At 42.4% G+C, this 17,686-nt stretch overlaps 1 protein-coding gene across 1 annotated transcript; it reads right to left on the bottom strand.

Annotated features, from left to right (window-relative positions):
- Nucleotides 1–4,500: 4,500 nt before the first annotated feature.
- LRIF1 (ligand dependent nuclear receptor interacting factor 1) lies at nucleotides 4,501–13,270 on the bottom strand. The gene is made up of 4 exons (XM_056845437.1): nucleotides 13,182–13,270; nucleotides 9,199–10,597; nucleotides 5,938–6,192; nucleotides 4,501–4,950 (listed from the first exon to the last, which is right to left on the bottom strand). The coding sequence occupies exons 1-4, from the start codon at nucleotides 13,268–13,270 to the stop codon at nucleotides 4,501–4,503; spliced, it is 2,193 nt and encodes a 730-aa protein (XP_056701415.1).
- Between the last annotated feature and the right edge of the window lie 4,416 nt (nucleotides 13,271–17,686).

Here is a 17,686-nt window from a genome sequence, read left to right as displayed (position 1 = left end):
CCAGGTCAGAGTGTCTTCATGTTACTGTATCAGCAAAGAACCTTGCAAAGGTGTCACAGCTAATTGTCAGTTCCTGAGATAGTAAAGGTTCAGATTTAGGAGTCAGCAGGTGACAAGATACCCCAAACAGTTGGGAGGGTAGCTGATGGGATGGATACAGAGAAGTAACATTTCTTTGCTGCTATCACTGCCACTTCATAGGTTTTCTAGTGGGCTCTGTAGGACACACTGTTGGATTCAGTGCAAGTTTTCCACCAGCGTCTTTCCAAACATCTTCCTGCCCTTTTAGGTCACTCAGCTCCTCAGTACATAACGGGGCTGGCTTTCTCCCCAAGGGCAGGAGAAGTTGATGAGGAGCAATCTTGCCCATAATATTGTCGAAGGCTTTCACGGTCAGAGTTCATTGGTTCTTGTAGGTTATCCGGGCTGTGTGACCGTGGTCTTGGTATTTTCTTTCCTGACAGTGTCTCTCCTACCAGGACAGTGTCTCTCCTACCAGGACAGTGTCTCTCCTTCAGTGTTAATCCTCTGAAGATGCCTGCCACAGCTGCTGGCGAAACGTCAGGAAAGAAAATACCAAGACCACGGTCACACAGCCCAGATAACCTACAAGAACCAATCTTGCCCATGGTTTCAAGGACATTCACATTCCAAGATCTTACTGCAGCCTCGACAGGGCAAGTGTTTGGAATCCCAAAATCCCCCAGAGCATTTAGGAATCCAGAAGGATCCATTAGACTCTGCAGGTGGGCCATTTTAACTGGGGGGGCCTTTTTGTGGGCTGTTGATACCATATACATCCTTGCCTTCTGTAGGTAATGGTCAGACCATGGTTCCGGCATAATCTGTAATCCTGAAGCAAAGGAGGTTCAGTGCAAAATGTTAAGAGGACAGTATGGCTTTTTTCATGTGTTGGGCCCGTTGCGATTTCAGAGAGGTCCTGGGCAGGCAGAGAGGCTATAAAACCTTGGGCCTGCCCCAAAGAGGAGCAGTCAGCATAAATGTTGAAATCACCCAGAACAATCAGTCCGGGTGTTTTCCTCGCCACATCTGAGAGATCCTCTGCCAACTCAGATAGTGTGCCCACTGGGGAACTAGGTGATTGGTAAACAAGCAGAAAGCCTAATTTTTCCTTAGTCTCTAATGTAAGTAGTATATAATCAATGCCTGCTATAGAAGCCTGCAGAAGGTCTCAGAGAGGATGATAGCAACCCCTTCTCCCTAATCATCTGGAGAATTGTGTAACCAGGTGCAGTTAGTTGGGTCAGACACACCATGCCTCGTGACCATTCTTATATCTCTTTACCGATGTCAGTTAATTCATGCTTTAACTACCTCTTCCTTAATTTACCTACTTCATTGTACTTTTATATTAACTGCCTGAAAATGTCTAGAAATCTCTCTCATCATCCATAATGTATAACTAATTATACCAGGCCTCTGCTCAACTCCTCCCCCTTTTCTCCTACCCCTCTGAAACATTCTTAAAATGAGGCAAACAATTTTCTCTTTCCATTGTATCTGAGTGGAATACATATTGTTAGTCTTTTAAGATGCCACTGGACTTCTGTTTTGTTTTCTTCAAGGCACCCAACAAGAGGCCATGGCTAGGGTCAAAAGCATCACAGCTTTTGACATATTGCTTAACATTCCTGTCAAAAGCAAAACCTCAAAATTATACATTTCAATTGTATATTCAAAATTGTACATTTCAATTTATTACAAGCGAGTTCACATAGAAACAAATAATTTTGAACAATACTTTCAGACAAAACTAGTTTTGTACATCTGTGTATAAGAGAGACTGGATCAGCAAGTGCCACAACAAGGGATCCACATTTAAGTTTGTACTGTTTGGACATCAGGAGATAGCTCACCAGGGCTTCCCAGCATTTTTAATAAGAAAGTCTGACCTCAAACCCTGGTTCGGTTTAGGTGGTGGGAAGGGGTTTAATACTTTGTACCTCTTGTGTGTGTATTGCCATAAAAAAAACAACTGCCACCACTCATACTGTTATTAGCCCTGGAAGGGAAAAAGAGACAGGTAGTGCAATCCTAAGAACACTTTCCTGGGAGTAAGCCCTATTGAATAGCTTCAGTAGGATTCTGAGTGGACCTGCTTAGGATCACACCGAGAATTTCTTTCCTTCCAAGGTTTATTGCAATACAAATATCTCTGTGTTCTATTTTGACTGGCAAACATCACACAGGGGAAGGGTAAAGCCCCCCCCCCCACACTTCTGATCCAAATCAGGCTCTCTACACAGCCATTTCTCTTTGAATAATTCTGAGACGATCCATTCACAGCTCTCCCAGCAGCTCAGGTTTGACCTCTGAAACTGGAACTAAAAAGGGAGGCCCAGAAAATGTAAACTTAATCCACATAAGACAGAAACATTATGGATCAGAAGAAAAACCAATTCAGAAACATTTCTACAAGTTGTCCTGGTCACGGGTTGCAGTTTCCCTAACAGACTGTTAGCAGTTCAAGATCGCTTCTGGATTTCCTCCTGGAAAAACTTGTTATGGAGGTGTTCTGAGGGGGCCTTTGATGGGGACAAATTTTTATCTTGTGCCGGTATATTAATAACTGTTTGAGATTTTACCTGGTTCTTTTATTGCTGATGCTTTACTGATTCTTAATAAACATAAGCTGCTATGGCTGTTTTTCTGAAGCGGCATGGGGGGATACAAAATTCCCTACAGAAAAAATAACACTGAAAGTAATGGTACTTGTCACAGTTGTTATTCACCTGCCGCTGCCAAGCTTAGCACTTGTGCTAATTTTGATTCATAGGGAAAACTTTATCCAATTTGGCTCCTTTCATCCAAACTGGATAACCAGAGAGGCCACCACTCAAAAAGCTCCTGCTATTAGAATTCTCAGTGTAATACTGAAAGGGATATCATTGCACGCAGTGCAGTTTCCAGTTGTGCTACAGCTCTTGTATAATCAACAACAACAAAAGACCGCATACTGTCAAACCTATTATATTCCCACTTGCATTTCTGCTTGTGCAAGATCTTGTGAAACCAATTCCTGGCCACTGTAATACACAGGGAAGAAAGTGCCAAGTGTTACACAAGAACTAAATCCATTTATGATAGTTTCAGAGGATAGCCATGCTAATCTGCAGTAGAACTAGGGATCATTGACTCTCGAAAGTTTATACCCCAAATATCTTGTTGGTCTCTAAGGCGCTACTAAACTTGATACTAGCTGAGTCCATTTTTGTTTCTGCTTGTGTATCACTAAATCCAAGCCAGTCTTTGGTGATCAGCATTACCTTGGGCAAGAAAGGGCCACGAAAGCCAAGCACTGACACAATCCTTCCTGCCCACCCTCTCATGATCTGCCCAAGTTCACGGAATCAGCATTGCTGTCAGATGGCCATTAGCCTCTGCTTACAAACCTCCAGAGCCCACCACCTCCCAAGGAAGCCTGTTCCACTGAGAAACTGCTCTAACTGTTAGGAAGTTCTTCCTAATATTTAGCCAAAAACTTTTGATTTAATTTCAACTCACTGGTTCTGGTTCGACCTTCTGGGGCAACAGAAAACAAGTCTGCACCATCCTCTATAAAAGAATTTTAATGTATTTAAAGAACTTTAATACATATTAAGTAATGCAATAATTATAGCATTGCCAGTGTCAAGGGAACCTGAACTAAGTGGTCGAATACAGGGATTGCTTCCTCTTCTGGAATACTCCAAGACATGTTTTGCAGAAAAATTCCTGCAGATCAACGGTTTTCATTTCCTGTGCATCTAAAGCACCTACCTGTTTTTAACATCTCTATCCCAAAGCTTTTCGTCTGGTGCGGTCTCCTGCATAAGGAAGAATCAGAGTAGTCTACCTTAATACTACTCCAGGACTACTTCTCTGGAATTATCAAACTCTATTGAAAATATAGAGTTCAAGAAATAGATGAATACTGTATAGTAAAAATATGCATAAAACATCCGTTTTGAATTGAACTAAGATATTGAACACTAATCAGGCGAACAATTACACTGGATTAACATGCTACTGTCTTAAGAAATATCTGAGTGTCATTCTATACTGAACAGTTAAAAATAGCTTCATATAAAGCAACAGGATCCCACAGATCCCTTCCACTAATACACACCTGTGTATTTATTTTCATCATCAAATATATTCCAGCATGATGATAAAATATACCATCCTAGATGAACAGGAATCAGATTTACAGGGACATACATATTTTAAAAGAAGCTGGCTTTAAGGTGGAAAGAGTGAGATTTCTTGGTTCATTCTACTGGATTAAGAAAAAGTAGAAATACTATTGCTACTTAGAAAAATAAATAATTTTTCCATGTGAAACATTTCAAGTTGTATATTAGTTATTCAACAGGTTTGAGGTCTATCATCAACTGGTTTTAAAAGGAATTATAGGCACACAATTTGTGTAACTTTGTATTCCACTTCTCCATTACTCTATTCAAATGATAATTTTATTTCTGTACTATGTGCATTTTCTCAAGTCTCCTGCAGTTTTTTGCGCATCTCCTCCAGTGCTGCCTCTCGTTCCTTTAGAAGGAGTTTAAGTCTTTCTATTTTTTCAACTTTTATTGTTTCTTCTAAGTCTGGTGGACTAGACAGAAAGTTGTCTTCTCCAAGAGAACCTGCACTAAAAGAGGTTTCATTTTTAATGTCATGGAAAGCAGGACACAAAACTTCACTCTCCTCATTATTTTGCACACAAGGATTTGGGTCAGAACCCCCACTCGAAGAGAACTGTAGTGAGCTTGTAGGATTTTCTTGCTGTGCTATAACTAGACTGCAAGAACTACTTGGGTTATCCGTCACTGAAGAAGAGTCATCATGAGCTAAACTTGGACCCAAGGTTTTCTTCCTCTTTGCACTGTCTAGCTCTGGTTCAGGTAGTTCGGCTTTCCTCCTTATGCTTGATTCCTGTTTCCCGAGTATCTGTGTGTCAAGAAGAAAAAGAATTATATGGCACTGGACTATGAAAGCATTATAAATTAATCCTAAAGTTCACACACACACATCCATTCGTTAAATTGATGCATCGGTGGGTTGGATCCAGCCAGGTTTTCTGCCAGTGAATTTGGGAGGACGAGTCCCTTTTGACCACCCAAAGTGTTGGGGGGTCTGCATGAACAAAGGCCATTCAGCATGACGGCTGCAGTAAGGAGGGGAATAGGACAAGCCTTAGCGAAAAAAACTGGCTGGACCAACCCTTTGTTTAGAAACACTGATTTAATCAACTGTCATGTTCAGAGTTGTAGCTACTCTAATTACTTCACTTGCCATCAGTGTGTTCTTTGCCTTGGGATCACACATATTTCTATAGCCTGTCAACAACTATGAGAAAAGACAGGTCTGGAATTCAGTTTGAAAATATCCGCATAATTTCAGAAAACAGGCCTTACCAAACTACATTTTTATAAACAGATGATCATGGACATCCACACACTTCCAAAACCTACTAAACTTCCACATTCTTTACCTCCAACTTTAAAGCCAGAATATATCCAAAGATGAAATCTTCCTGTGCGTCTGGCAACGTCTCAAGTGTCCACCTTCTTGTCTGTCTCATTAGCTCTTCCCAGTGTATTTATTTATCAGCCCTCTATTTACTCTACCTATTCCCCTACCAGGTTCCTGCTTCTTATATTATTTACCCTGTGCTTCCTTCTTTCAGTGACCTTGCCTTATGAGCTCTTTCCTCCTCACTCCACTTTCAGTCACCTCTTCCGGTTTTTTAGTCCTCGGCCTTTCTATTTGCTCTGTTCCCCCAACACCTACCCTCTCCTGGAGGCTTTCCAAAGCCAGAGTGTTCTCATGCTATCCTCACAGAATCTGGTGACTGTGGCTTTATGGCCCTTTCTACATTACAATACAGGTGAAGACTACCAATATAGCACAAATATATGTAAACGTTTCAGTTACCATTTCCTCTTCTTCAAGACCAGGTTTCACAGTTATTGCCTGCAGCATTTTGCAAGAGTCATTCATAGGTTCATTACTGGACCACTCAGTTTCTTTTGTTTTTATAACAGAATTTAGTAATGGTATTCTCCTGAGGTATACTCTCTCCTCTTTTAACAGGCGAAATTTCTTTCTGATCTCAGCATACTGCTTTCTGTGTTGCACTTTCATTTGTTTGCTCTGAACACCCATTCCTGTTGAGTTTATCTTTTCAATCTGAAATAATAAGCATTCAACATATTAGCAATCATTTGCCAGGATATCAGAATATTTAGACTATTGCCTCAGGAGGTTTCTGGTTCCCCCTCTCTTACTGGAAGCAGAACCAACATTCTGATATGCTGCCGTTTCCTAATAAAAGTATTCAAGTTGGAAGCCCACAAGGAAACGGGGTTAATAAGCAATTGTGAATACACACACCCCTCAATAACTCAAGACTGCTAAGGTCTAGAGACTGCTCCTTTGCAGATCTATGTATACAGAATCAACCCCTTACCTCTTAACTGCTAAGTTTCAAGAAGTTCAATGAATAAAGACTGATTGGAGTGGAATAGATCTACACAAGGAGCTAGGTGTGAGGGGCAAGCAGTAAAAATGATACTGAAACCTTTTGAGCAGAATTCTCCACGTCTTGGGATCTTTGTGCGTACAGCCTGAGGTTTATCATTTTATTCTCTCTCTAGAGGAGAAAACCTATAATGGCAGCTGGCTGTAAAACAGACCCAGTTTGGGAATATTTTAATGAAGTTCCTCTACCTGTGGGTAAGGCAGGCATGCATGCAAAATGCAAACACTGCAACAAAGAAATGCAAGGCCTGGTGGCCCGAATTAAATGACATCACAAGAAGTGCTGTTTATGTAGAAAACCATGATTTAAATCTAGCCTGACTAGTGATTTAAATCAATTTCATTTAAATCAAATCCACCCTGTACTGAATGGCTGAAACTGAGAGACATCTTTGGGTGGAAAGCTCAATGTCAACCCAGTGGGGGGCAGTGGTGAAAAAGGTAAACTATGCTGGGTATTGTTAGGAAAGGGACTGAACATAAAAGAGACTATATTGTAATGCCTGTGTATATTGTAGGACTGTGTACACCATGTATAAAGCTATAGCACAGCCTCATCTGGAACATGGTGTGCAGTTCTGGTAGCTGTATCTCAAAAAGGATATTGCAGAGCTGGAAAACGTACAAAGGAAGGCAACCAAAATGATTAGGGGGTTGAAACACCTTTCCTATTAGGGAAGGCTAAAGGATCTGGGGCTTTTCAATCTAGAAAAAGGACAGCTAAGAGGAGACACAACAGAAGTTTATAAAAGCATACATGAGTGGAAAACCTGAATGGCAGCGCCATATGGCAGCGGCAAGGAAGGGCTTCGGCCTCCTTGCCCTGTGTGTTTGACCCTCCAGAGCAACTGGTTGGGCACTGGTGAAACAACATACTAGACAAAATGGGCCCCTGGTCTGACCCAGCAGGCTCTACCTGTGTTCACTTGTGGGCTTCTCTGTTCACTCCTCCTTCCCTACAGACATCTCAGCATACTGAAGCAAATCTCAGATGGCAAGGAAAAGGAGCGCACGTGGACTGTCCTGCACAGAGCCTGAAAATACTTCTCAAACAATGGGGAAGTAGACATGTAGAACAAAATACAGTCCATTCCATGTATGACAGGCATGAAAGCAGCCACTTGTTGAACAGTCTGCAACACATTGTTTTTATGTGACCAGAGAAGCTCTGTTATAATGGAAGCTGATTTTTGCTGACCAACTCAGAACTGCCAACTCATTCATTTGATCACAAAGACCAAAATATCTATCTCCATGCTATGGTTCTGGCATCAGTAAGAGCAGAAGCAGCAGTCCATGATGTGGCTGCCACTGGACACAGACTGTGTCTCGTTACATGGAAGACAGCCCTGTTACTCAGTTGCTTTGGACCTCACTAAACAAATATGAAGGCTGCTGACTGAAGCAGCATAGCGTAGCCTTAAAAAATGCCAAGGAAAACAGGGCTGTAAACCACTCACTACCACATCCAAACTTTGGAACCTACCCAAATGTTGTCCACTGGGCCCAAGAGAACAAAGTTTTATTTTGCCTGGGCAGCCACATTACGTAGTACGTTACCTGTAGCCCTATTTGTTCACTGCTTCCATTTCTGATGCTTGTGTACATGTTAATAAAGTATTGTATTCTCACTGAATCATCTCCTTTTTGTGAAATATACAAGCTTACAGGAGCTAGGAAAGCATAGAATAACAGACCACAACATTTCAACTTACTAGTCAATTAACAAGAAGTGTTCCTTGGCCAAAAGATTAAATTTCAAATGGATGGTTAGGACTGTATTAATTTACTGTATGTGTGCATAACTTTTTAGCTAGAAAAGGATCACAAAGTAGTTTTTTAAAGACACCACTTCCAACTGCACTGGTTTCTTTTGTGACTCTCACTAGCTCTAATAATGAGGGTTAAAAAAAATTCTTTAGTAGCCAGCTAGGAACCCAAATGGTTAGTGATTTTTGACTGTAGCAATCTTTATATATATATAGCCTCGCTAGCGAGACCAGGGCCCTGCGGGACCTCAAAGAGTTCCGCAGGGCCTGTAAAACAGTTATTCCACCAGGCTTATGGTTGAGGCCAGCTACAATACCTATATATAAAGACTGGCCTCCCTAAACTTCCCATTGTGGTTAACACCTTTTATTCCATCTGGTGCCTTCCATCTGCTTGCCTAGCTGGGTTGTTGTATTGTGACTCGTATTTTAGCGGCGCCTAGGTAAATTAGTTTAATGATTATGATTTTATAGGGCTATTTTAAAATGTTTTAATGCTTTTGATTAATATGACTTTTATATTCTGTAAGCCGCTCTGAGTCTGGCTTTGGCTGGGAAGAGCGGGGTAACAAATGGAAATAATAAATAAATATTGGCAGCATACTGACTACATACTTGAAGTTTTTAGTCTGACACACTGGGGCTGGTTCCAAAGCTGCGTTGAGCAAACAGGAGGGTATTTCTACTCATGCAAGAACAGGGGCTAGCTATTCCTGTCCATTTCCTGTTCTCCTGAAGCCCTTGTACCACACTCCACGCTGTTTCCACAGGTCTCCTGGTCCTCAGGAGCAGCTTTAAGGGTATAGCAGGCTATAGTATGAAAGGGGAGGTATAAAGACCTGGTCTTCCACCCAAAGTACCATTTTCCTCCAGCAAATAAAATTACCTTTTGTTCTTCCTCTTTGGAAACACCATGATTTGCAGACAATTGTAAAGCAGCAGTTTGAGAAAGTTTTCTTTGTATGATGTTGACGTTAAGATTTTCTTCTGTCACTGTTTTATCAACAACTTTTTTTCTAATGGGAATATTTTCTGATGCTGATACAGCCCCCTGTTGGATAACAGAGCCTACCTGCAGATTCCCTTGAGGTGATGTTAAAAGAATAGGTGCACCTTTTAAGTTCTTGTTCAGTTCAGACCACAGAGCAGGTTTAACATTCTCACATAACTTTGAATTCTTTGCACTAAGCGCAATCCCTTTATTTTTTGACAATACTAGATTGACAACTTGATTAGTTATTGTGTTAGCTGCAACTGAACTAGTTAACTGTGATCCGTGTGTACTGAAGTTTGTATCAGCAGTGGCTGATGCTTGTTTGTCATCCTGGGCTGACTCAGTACTGGATTCTTTTCTTCTCAGCAGATAGACTTTCCCATTATACATCACCAGGGCATTATCTTTAACAGAATTTACCTTTTCTTGGCTTTCACTCAAGCTATTAGAACACGCAGGCAGAATGCCAGCAGGATTGTTTTTTACATTTTTCCTATCGACCAACGTTTTTAACATTTTTGATATCATGTCATTTGATGACCTTACAGGAACCAGGCAAGATGCTGATGACTGTGGGTTTTCTTGGACAACCCATTTCATAGGAGTTTCCTGGGTTTTTGGGCTATCATATGATACCACATCTGGCACAGAATTGTTGACTGCTGTTTGTGCAGATGTCAGTACTAAAGGTTTTGTCAATTCTGCAGCAGGTGTTGGATTTATATTTTGCAAGCGTGTTTTCACTGTTTTTACTGGCGACACATAAATAACATTTGGCGGTTTTGCAGCTTCAGGTGTCACAGAGGCATTTGTAGCTGCCACTGTGAGTATCTTCTGTTGGATAGCTGGGGGCAAGCAAGACGCTGGAACAGATTTCACTTCTGCATAAGCTGGTATTTGGAGGTGAAGCCCAAAAGGCAGTATGGAAGAGTTAACAGTCACTGGAAGATTTTTGGTATTCGCTGAAACATTGCTCTTGACTGATGAAACAACAGAGGTTACTTTCACTAGTTCCACTTTATCCAACGGTTTTTGAAGAATTAATTTTCCAGGAGCTGCTGTCAGAAGGGCAGGTAACTTAACAAGTGGTGACGTCGTAGTATTTGAGAACACAGTCTTCGAAGAAACAAGACCAGGAATAGAGGCATTTACCTTTGCATTATCAGACCCAACTGGAGAATGTACAGAGGGCCCAGCATTTCTCAAAATTTTAGAAACTGGAAGTAGCTTCAGAAGTTGTTCTCCATCCAGCCCATGTGTCTCAACTATTCGGTATACATTACCTACAACCCTGAAAGGGGAAAAGAGTCACATAAACAATGGGCACTAATATGTGCGCTATGAATATTTCAGATGCACTGAACAGGTCAAAGTCAAGCTAGCAATTAAAAAGTCTTTGGAGTGGGGGGGGGGAGACTAATGTTGACCTAGTTTGTCTGCCTTCAGTGCAGAGCCTATGAGGATTTTAAAAAAGCACCCTAGCTGAATCATTCATAACATTTACATGGTTAAAACAGAGATAAAGCAGCCATCCCCTTCCTACAAGTTAAGAATCACACTAATTTCTAAACCATGGTAACGGAGGAAGGAACTCCTACTCCTATACTATATAACCCACCAGTTAAGATCCTCATCCCAAACCCTGACCTGTATGTTCCCACTGGCAGAAGAGAGGCAGGTGGAAACCAAGGAGAGCTTTGTGAAAGATGGCACCTCACCTTTCCCACACACTCCCCCTTGAGGTTTCTCTGGTGTCAACTTTAATGTATTTTAGGCTTTTAATTGAAGAGTACCTTCTTTTTCAGCTATTTTTATGGTTTGCTTTTAATGGAACTGTTCATTTATGGCTGCTGAACACTTTAATGCTGTTTTTATGGATCTGTGCTACAGTGACCTCAAGGCTAGACTTCTGCAATGCACTCTACATGGGTCTATCCTTGAAGTCAATTCAGAAAATCCTGTTGGTGCAGAGCACCACAGATTTAGTCCTATCAAGAACTAGGCTACACTTGCATATGACACCTGTTCTTCAGTCACTCCATTGTTTACCAATTAGTTTCTGAAACAGTTCAAGGCATAAAGTATCACCTACAAAGTCTTTCATGACTTAGGACCCACATTAGAAACTATCCATACTTAGAACTCCCTATTGCAGGCCCCCACCTTATGGAATGGCTTGTCTGAGGAGGTCAGGAAGGTACACAGTTCAAATGTGTAAAACGAAACCGTTAGGCATTTTTATGAAGAGAACAGGAAAGTGGTATAATGGAAATGGAATTGGTCAGAAGGGAAAAGGCTTGTAGTCTATAGGATACATTATTTTGCTCCTACTATATTGTACTCAACTTTTTGTAATTCCATTCTCTGCACTCTTTATTGACTGTTTTTTATGTTCCATACTTTTTGGCATTGGTTTCTAATATTTATAACCCTATTCCTGTTGCATTGTCCATTGGATGTCTCATACTGTTCTTACTGCACTAATTTTAAATTTCAAGTTTAAATTAATTGCATTAATTTTAAACTCCTTGAACTTCAGCATGAGAGGCAGGCTACAGATAGTTAATTCATACACTGGTTTTTGTAATGTTATTGTTTTGTTTTTACTTTGTGACCTGCTTTGAGTCAGTCTTGCGCTTCCAGTTAAGCTTCCAAAGATGATGCCAAACTATCCCAGTGAGCACACCCTTATTTTGGGAACTGCCTGTGTTGCTATAGAGGTTAGTGTTGGATTAGGATTTGGGAGGCCCATCTTTAAATCCCTATTCTGCCATGGAAGCCTTGCTGGATGACCTTGGGCCAGTCACACACTCTTAGGCTGACTTAACTCACTGAGCTGTTGTTCTCCTCTCCGTTTTATTGTCACAAGCAGGCCATTTTGGCTCCCCATTGGGAAGAAAGGCAAGGTATAAATAGGAAATAATCAAATGCTTTTTATTATACTAATCCACTTATTATTAGTGAGATTTACTATTTCTTTTCTTTTTTCTTATTTCCTTTTTTTCTCCTTTATATGATATTAACTATTATTATTTTTTCTCCTTGAAAAATATAAGTGCTAAAGATATTAATAAATATTAACAATGGTATTAGGATTTTGTGCAAAAGAGATTACTTATTCATCACAAGATGAAGGGAGGTGTAGGGGAAGTCAACAATTCTTTATTATATATAATTTTTTTAACAATGTTACCTATTTGTTTTTATTTTTTACTGTTCATGTCATTGTTAAACCATGTGATTAATAATTTTGGAAAAAATAATAAAAAAAATTTTATTAAAAAATAAATAAATTAAGTAACCAACTAAACAAAAATGCCTAAGGCATCAAAGTAAGAAAGCAATCCCTATTATAACTTCAATGAGGCAGCTTACCTCAGACCAGAGATTCTGGGACACCATTAAAAGGAAACCCAGATCTCAATGGTTTGGACTATGAGGATTAGATCCGCTGGAGGAGCTGCTCTATGGATTGCCACAGAGACCAAAATGCTTTGGGGTCGCCTCTGAATGGTCTCTTCTCGCCTTCACTCTCTCCACCCTTGCGCTACGTGCCTCGGAACAAGAGCCCTCCCCCTCCCCCTCCCCGAGGACAACCAACCGTCGTCGCCAGGCGCGCGCGCCCCAAAGACTTCCGCTTCCGCCAGCTCGTCTGCGCAAAGAAGCCGCTAGAGGGAGCCCTGCGCAGCCGACTGGCGAGAAGCCGCCACTACGAGGCGCTGCGAAAGATCCGCCGCGAGGGCCCGGCGACAAAGGCGGCGTTGCGTGGCAACCCCCCCCCCCCAACCCAACCCAACCCAACCCAACCCAACCGTCGAGTCGCCCCGGCCAGAATGCGAGCGAGTCCTGAAGAGAAGCTGAACCACGCTACTCACGAGTTCGAGGCAGCGGCCTCTCCGGGGACCTCCATCCCTGCCATCTTCCCGTCCGCTCGCTGAGCTCCATCCGGCATCCTTCCGGCCATCGCGATCCAAAAAAGCTCCGAGCCCTCCCAGGCTCAATCAAACCGGCCACCCCCTCCCTTCTGAATAGACTGCCTCAACGCAAAGCATGGCGACGTACTTCCGGCCTTAGAAACGGATTTCCCGGATACTCTAAACTCCCCCTGGCGCCGGTAAGAAGTGGCTTCCTGTCTAGCCACTTCCGGCGAGGCGGATAGGTTGAGGTTGATTTTTTTTCCCTTCCCGCAATTAAAAGTTTTTGTGTCGTCTCTCTGCCCATGCGCTTGAATGATAGCTTCCGAGGTTTCTCAACAGGAACTTCCGGGGTGTTCCTAGCACTTCCTGTCTGGAGATTTTTTTTTTAATTTCTAAAGTTAGCACTATTGTCCTTTTGTCGTTATTGTTAAACAAACAATTTTGTGTTCTCTTAGCATCTTTGTCTCCAGGTAGGAACCAAATTACAGTTTGGGATGAGCTGGGAGCCTGCTCCATGGAAATTGGAAAAATGTAAAATTTTGAATTTCTAAAAGATTCTTAACATTTATTGAAGTTTGAATGTTTCAGTTAATTTTTTGCTGTGTTTCAGTAGCACAAATGTCCATTTTCTCAAGATCTTCAAAGTTAACAAATGTATCTGGATTTCATTTCCTTTATCAGAAAGGGATAATGACATGAATTTATACCTCAAAGACAGTGATACCCAGTATATAGAAAGAGGTGGAAAGCAGATAGAAGTGGAGCATTGCTTTTCTCCACATTTGGTTTCATTTCTGAATAGGTGAATGTCATAGAATTTTAAAATTCATCTTAATTATGTGTCAAAGTTATTGAAATAGCTTCAGTGTCCATAAATGTTTTCAATAAAAACATTTTGTCCAGTTGCACTGAATGAGCAGTACCTCTTTAGTTAACTAAATCTGGAATCCAGTGGCACGTTAAAGATTAACAGATGATGCAGTTTTGCTTTCTCTAACAGAAATCAGCTTACACCGAGCTCTAAGGTTCCAACTAATTGATGAAAAAATAAGAACGCTAGGAATAGAAGTAGAAACCTGCAGGAGTTGGGTAAAGCTGCAGAAATCTCTCTCCTGAAAAAGAGAATAGTAGAGTTTGATAGGATAAGCACATCCTCCATTGCACTCAGGGTTTGTTCATTATTTTCATTTGGTCTCTTGACCCCTAGCTGCCCTACCAGCCTATTTGAAATTTCTAACAGTTCCCGCCTGTCGCTGAGCCTTTTTTCTAGCCAGGATGAATGTGCTCCCATCAGCCATTCTGAGGGGCCGTTACATGAAGAATGCATTCCAGGATAGCTATGGTGGATGTGGACAGAGGGAGCTTGAAACATTGGATCATATTATGTTTTGCCCACAATATGATCTATATGGAGCAAAATGGTTAGATCCCACAGAATTTTAAACATATAGAAATATAATAATAATAATAATAATAGCTCTGCTGTATGAGCTTGTGGTGGAGCATGTCAATGTAGCCTTTTTACCGCCAGGGACATCTCTGCAACTGCTCATTGCCATGACTTCTGCTGCATTGTGGTGGAGTGGGTCTCTGCCCTGGGGCACATCGCAGTAATGGAGGCATCCAACCTGATGGGGTGGAATTACTCCTTTGGGCTGGCTCAGAGGCATGTGCCTGCTCTCATGGCTCAGGTCCTTCCTTGCGAGCAGGATTTAGCGGCTGCCCGCTCACTGCCCGCTCAAAATTCAGATTTTGGAAGAAACCTATATATATGGAGTTTTATAGCTAAATACCTTGTTATTAATATTTAATTGTTAATTAAAATAATAATACTGTGTCACTAAGTTGCAATCAAGTCATGGGGACCCCAGGACCATGAGGTTTGGAAGGCAAGAGATAAGCAGAGGGGGGCTTGGTGTACCATTGCCTTCTGCATAGCAACCATGTGATCTCCCATCCAAGTACTAACTGCGGCCAACCCGTCTTAGCTTCCAAGTTCTGATGAGATTGGGCTGAACTGCTAATTACGATTTATTTATGTAATCTTAATTTACTTGACATTCATAAATGATTAAAATTCAGCCTTCATAAATTGTCCGTGAATCCTAGGGCTCACGCTGACAACGCACCAAGGGCGGAGAAATATCACACCAGGATTCTTCACCAGAAAATCGCCAACGATTGGACAGTATTATTCGTATGCTTAACAGGACCTCAGCCCTTACCTGGATGGCCCAGGCTAGCCTGTCAGATCTCAGAAGCTAAGCAGGGTCAGCCCTGGTTAGCATTTGGATGGGAGACCACCAAGGAACACCAGGGTTGCTGTGCAGAGGAAGGCACTGGCAAACCACCCTCTGTTAGTCTCTTGCCATGAAACCCCCCAAAAAAGGGGTCGCCATAAGTCAGCTACGACTTGACCGCACTTCACACACACACAAAACAGGACCTCTCCTTCGTACTGTAATACAGAAGAGAATTCACAGTGGGTAGCCGTGTTAGTCTGTTTGCAGTAGTCAAAAAGGGCAAGAGTCCAGTAGCACCTTAAAGACTAACAAAAATATTTTTGTTAGTCTTTAAGGTGCTACTGGACTCTTGCCCTCTTTGACTAATACAGAAGAGGAAAGACTTCAATTTTAAACCGGAACTAGCTATGACGACTGAACTGGGGCTGGTACCGCCTTTCCCCCACTCAGCCAATTAGAGTATATAGGGATGAGCCACGGATCTTGTTGGCCCATCAGCTCTGCGCATCATCCTGACGGGCACTTCATTTGGCCATTCGGAGCGCAGCTGCTGGGCATGCCGGGTCCTGCGCTCTGTGGCGCGTTTTCTGAAGCTTCCCGAGCCCCGCGCGTTTGGCCGGCGAGGGGTTCCCAGGTCGGGGCGGCCGCTCTACCCCGACTCCCTCCTCCGCCTCGAGAGAGGAGGAAGCCGCCTCCTTTCCCGAGAGGCGGAGAGTCCCTGTCCCGTTCCTGGGAGGGATTCATTTCCGCGTTATCCGTTCGCGTGGCCAGGAGGGCTCGCCCTGGACGCTGCCTTTTTGGGGCTCGCTGGGCGGGAGGGAAGAAACGGAGCCTCTTGCACCGGTGCCAGTGTTTGGTCCCGCAAACTTCCGTGGGCCAAGGTCGCTCTCTCCGCCCCTCCATCGCCTCTTCCCTTTCTGAGCGGGTGGGGAACTAGTATTTGCTTCCCCCACAAGAGCCCACGCTTAGGGTCAGATCTGGTCCGAGTCTGGAGCCCTTCGCTTCGAGCGCGACAGAAAAGGCGTGCTTGCTCTGTCTGCAGTAGTAGAAAAGGGCAAGAGTCCAGTAGCGCCTTAAAGACTAACAAAAATATTTTCTGGCAGGGTAGGAGCTTAAAAGTTTATGGGAGATAATATTAAATGCTGTAGTAGTAAAGGGCAAGAGTCCAGTAGCACCTTAAGGACTAACGAAAATATTTTCTGGCAGGGTATGAGCTTAAAGGTTTATGGGAGATAATATTAAATGCAGTCTAGGAAAAGGTCAAGAGTCCAGTAGCACCTTAAAGACTAACGAAAATATTTTCTGGCAGGGTATGAGCTTTCGTGAGCCACAGCGTGAGCTGTGGCTCACGAAAGCTCATACCCTGCCAGAAAATATTTTGGTTAGTCTTTAAGGTGCTACTGGCTCACGAAAGCTGTGGCTCACGAAAGCTCACACCCTAGCAGAAAATATATTTGTTAGTCTTTAAGGTGCCACTGGACCCTTGCCCTTTTCTACTACTGCAGACAGACTCACACGGCTACCCGCTGTGAATTATCTGTTTGCTGTGTGTGTCGACCAAGCTCCTCCTCTGAAGAATGGCTCCCTTCTTTAAAATACTGCATTGCATCGTCTGGTAGTAGGCTCTGTGCTGGCGTTTGGGTACTTCCGCGTTAGTGTTTGGCGCACAAGCCCCTTTCCTAACAGGGCTGTCAACTGCACGGGTTTTCAGGTGACTTATGGTCCTATGTGAACTGCAAATTAAGTAAGCTTTAGCCATCAGACTGTCTCTGTCTAATTGGTTCTTGTAGGTTATCCAGGCTGTGTAACCGTGGTCTTGGTATTTTCTTTCCTGATGTTTCGCCAGCAGCTGTGGCAGGCATCTTCAGAGGAGTAACACTGAAGGACAGCCTGGATAACCTACAAAAACCAATGAACTCTGACCGTGAAAGCCTTCGACAATATTATCTCTGTCTAACTTGGTTTCCTGGCCATGTTACTATAGTGCAAAACATCACAGAAAAACGCAGTAGTTTTTAAGGTGAGGGTTTATTGTAGTTTATTGCTCAAAGCTTTTTAATTTTTTTAGTTTTAGTTTCAAAGGCTGTTCAATGCAAGTAAAAGCATTAGAAGACTTTCAAAAATTCTACTAGGGTGGCACTATCTGTATGATTCACAGCTGAAGAGCAATTTATTGGAGCAGAACCGACAGATGCAGTGTTTTCTTTATGTTGTTATAGT

This window comes from Euleptes europaea, chromosome 2, assembly GCF_029931775.1.
Source record: "Euleptes europaea isolate rEulEur1 chromosome 2, rEulEur1.hap1, whole genome shotgun sequence".
Lineage (NCBI taxonomy): Eukaryota > Metazoa > Chordata > Lepidosauria > Squamata > Sphaerodactylidae > Euleptes > Euleptes europaea.
The sequence above is the reverse complement of the archived record's forward strand: the minus strand, read 5'-3'. Positions and strand labels throughout refer to the sequence as shown.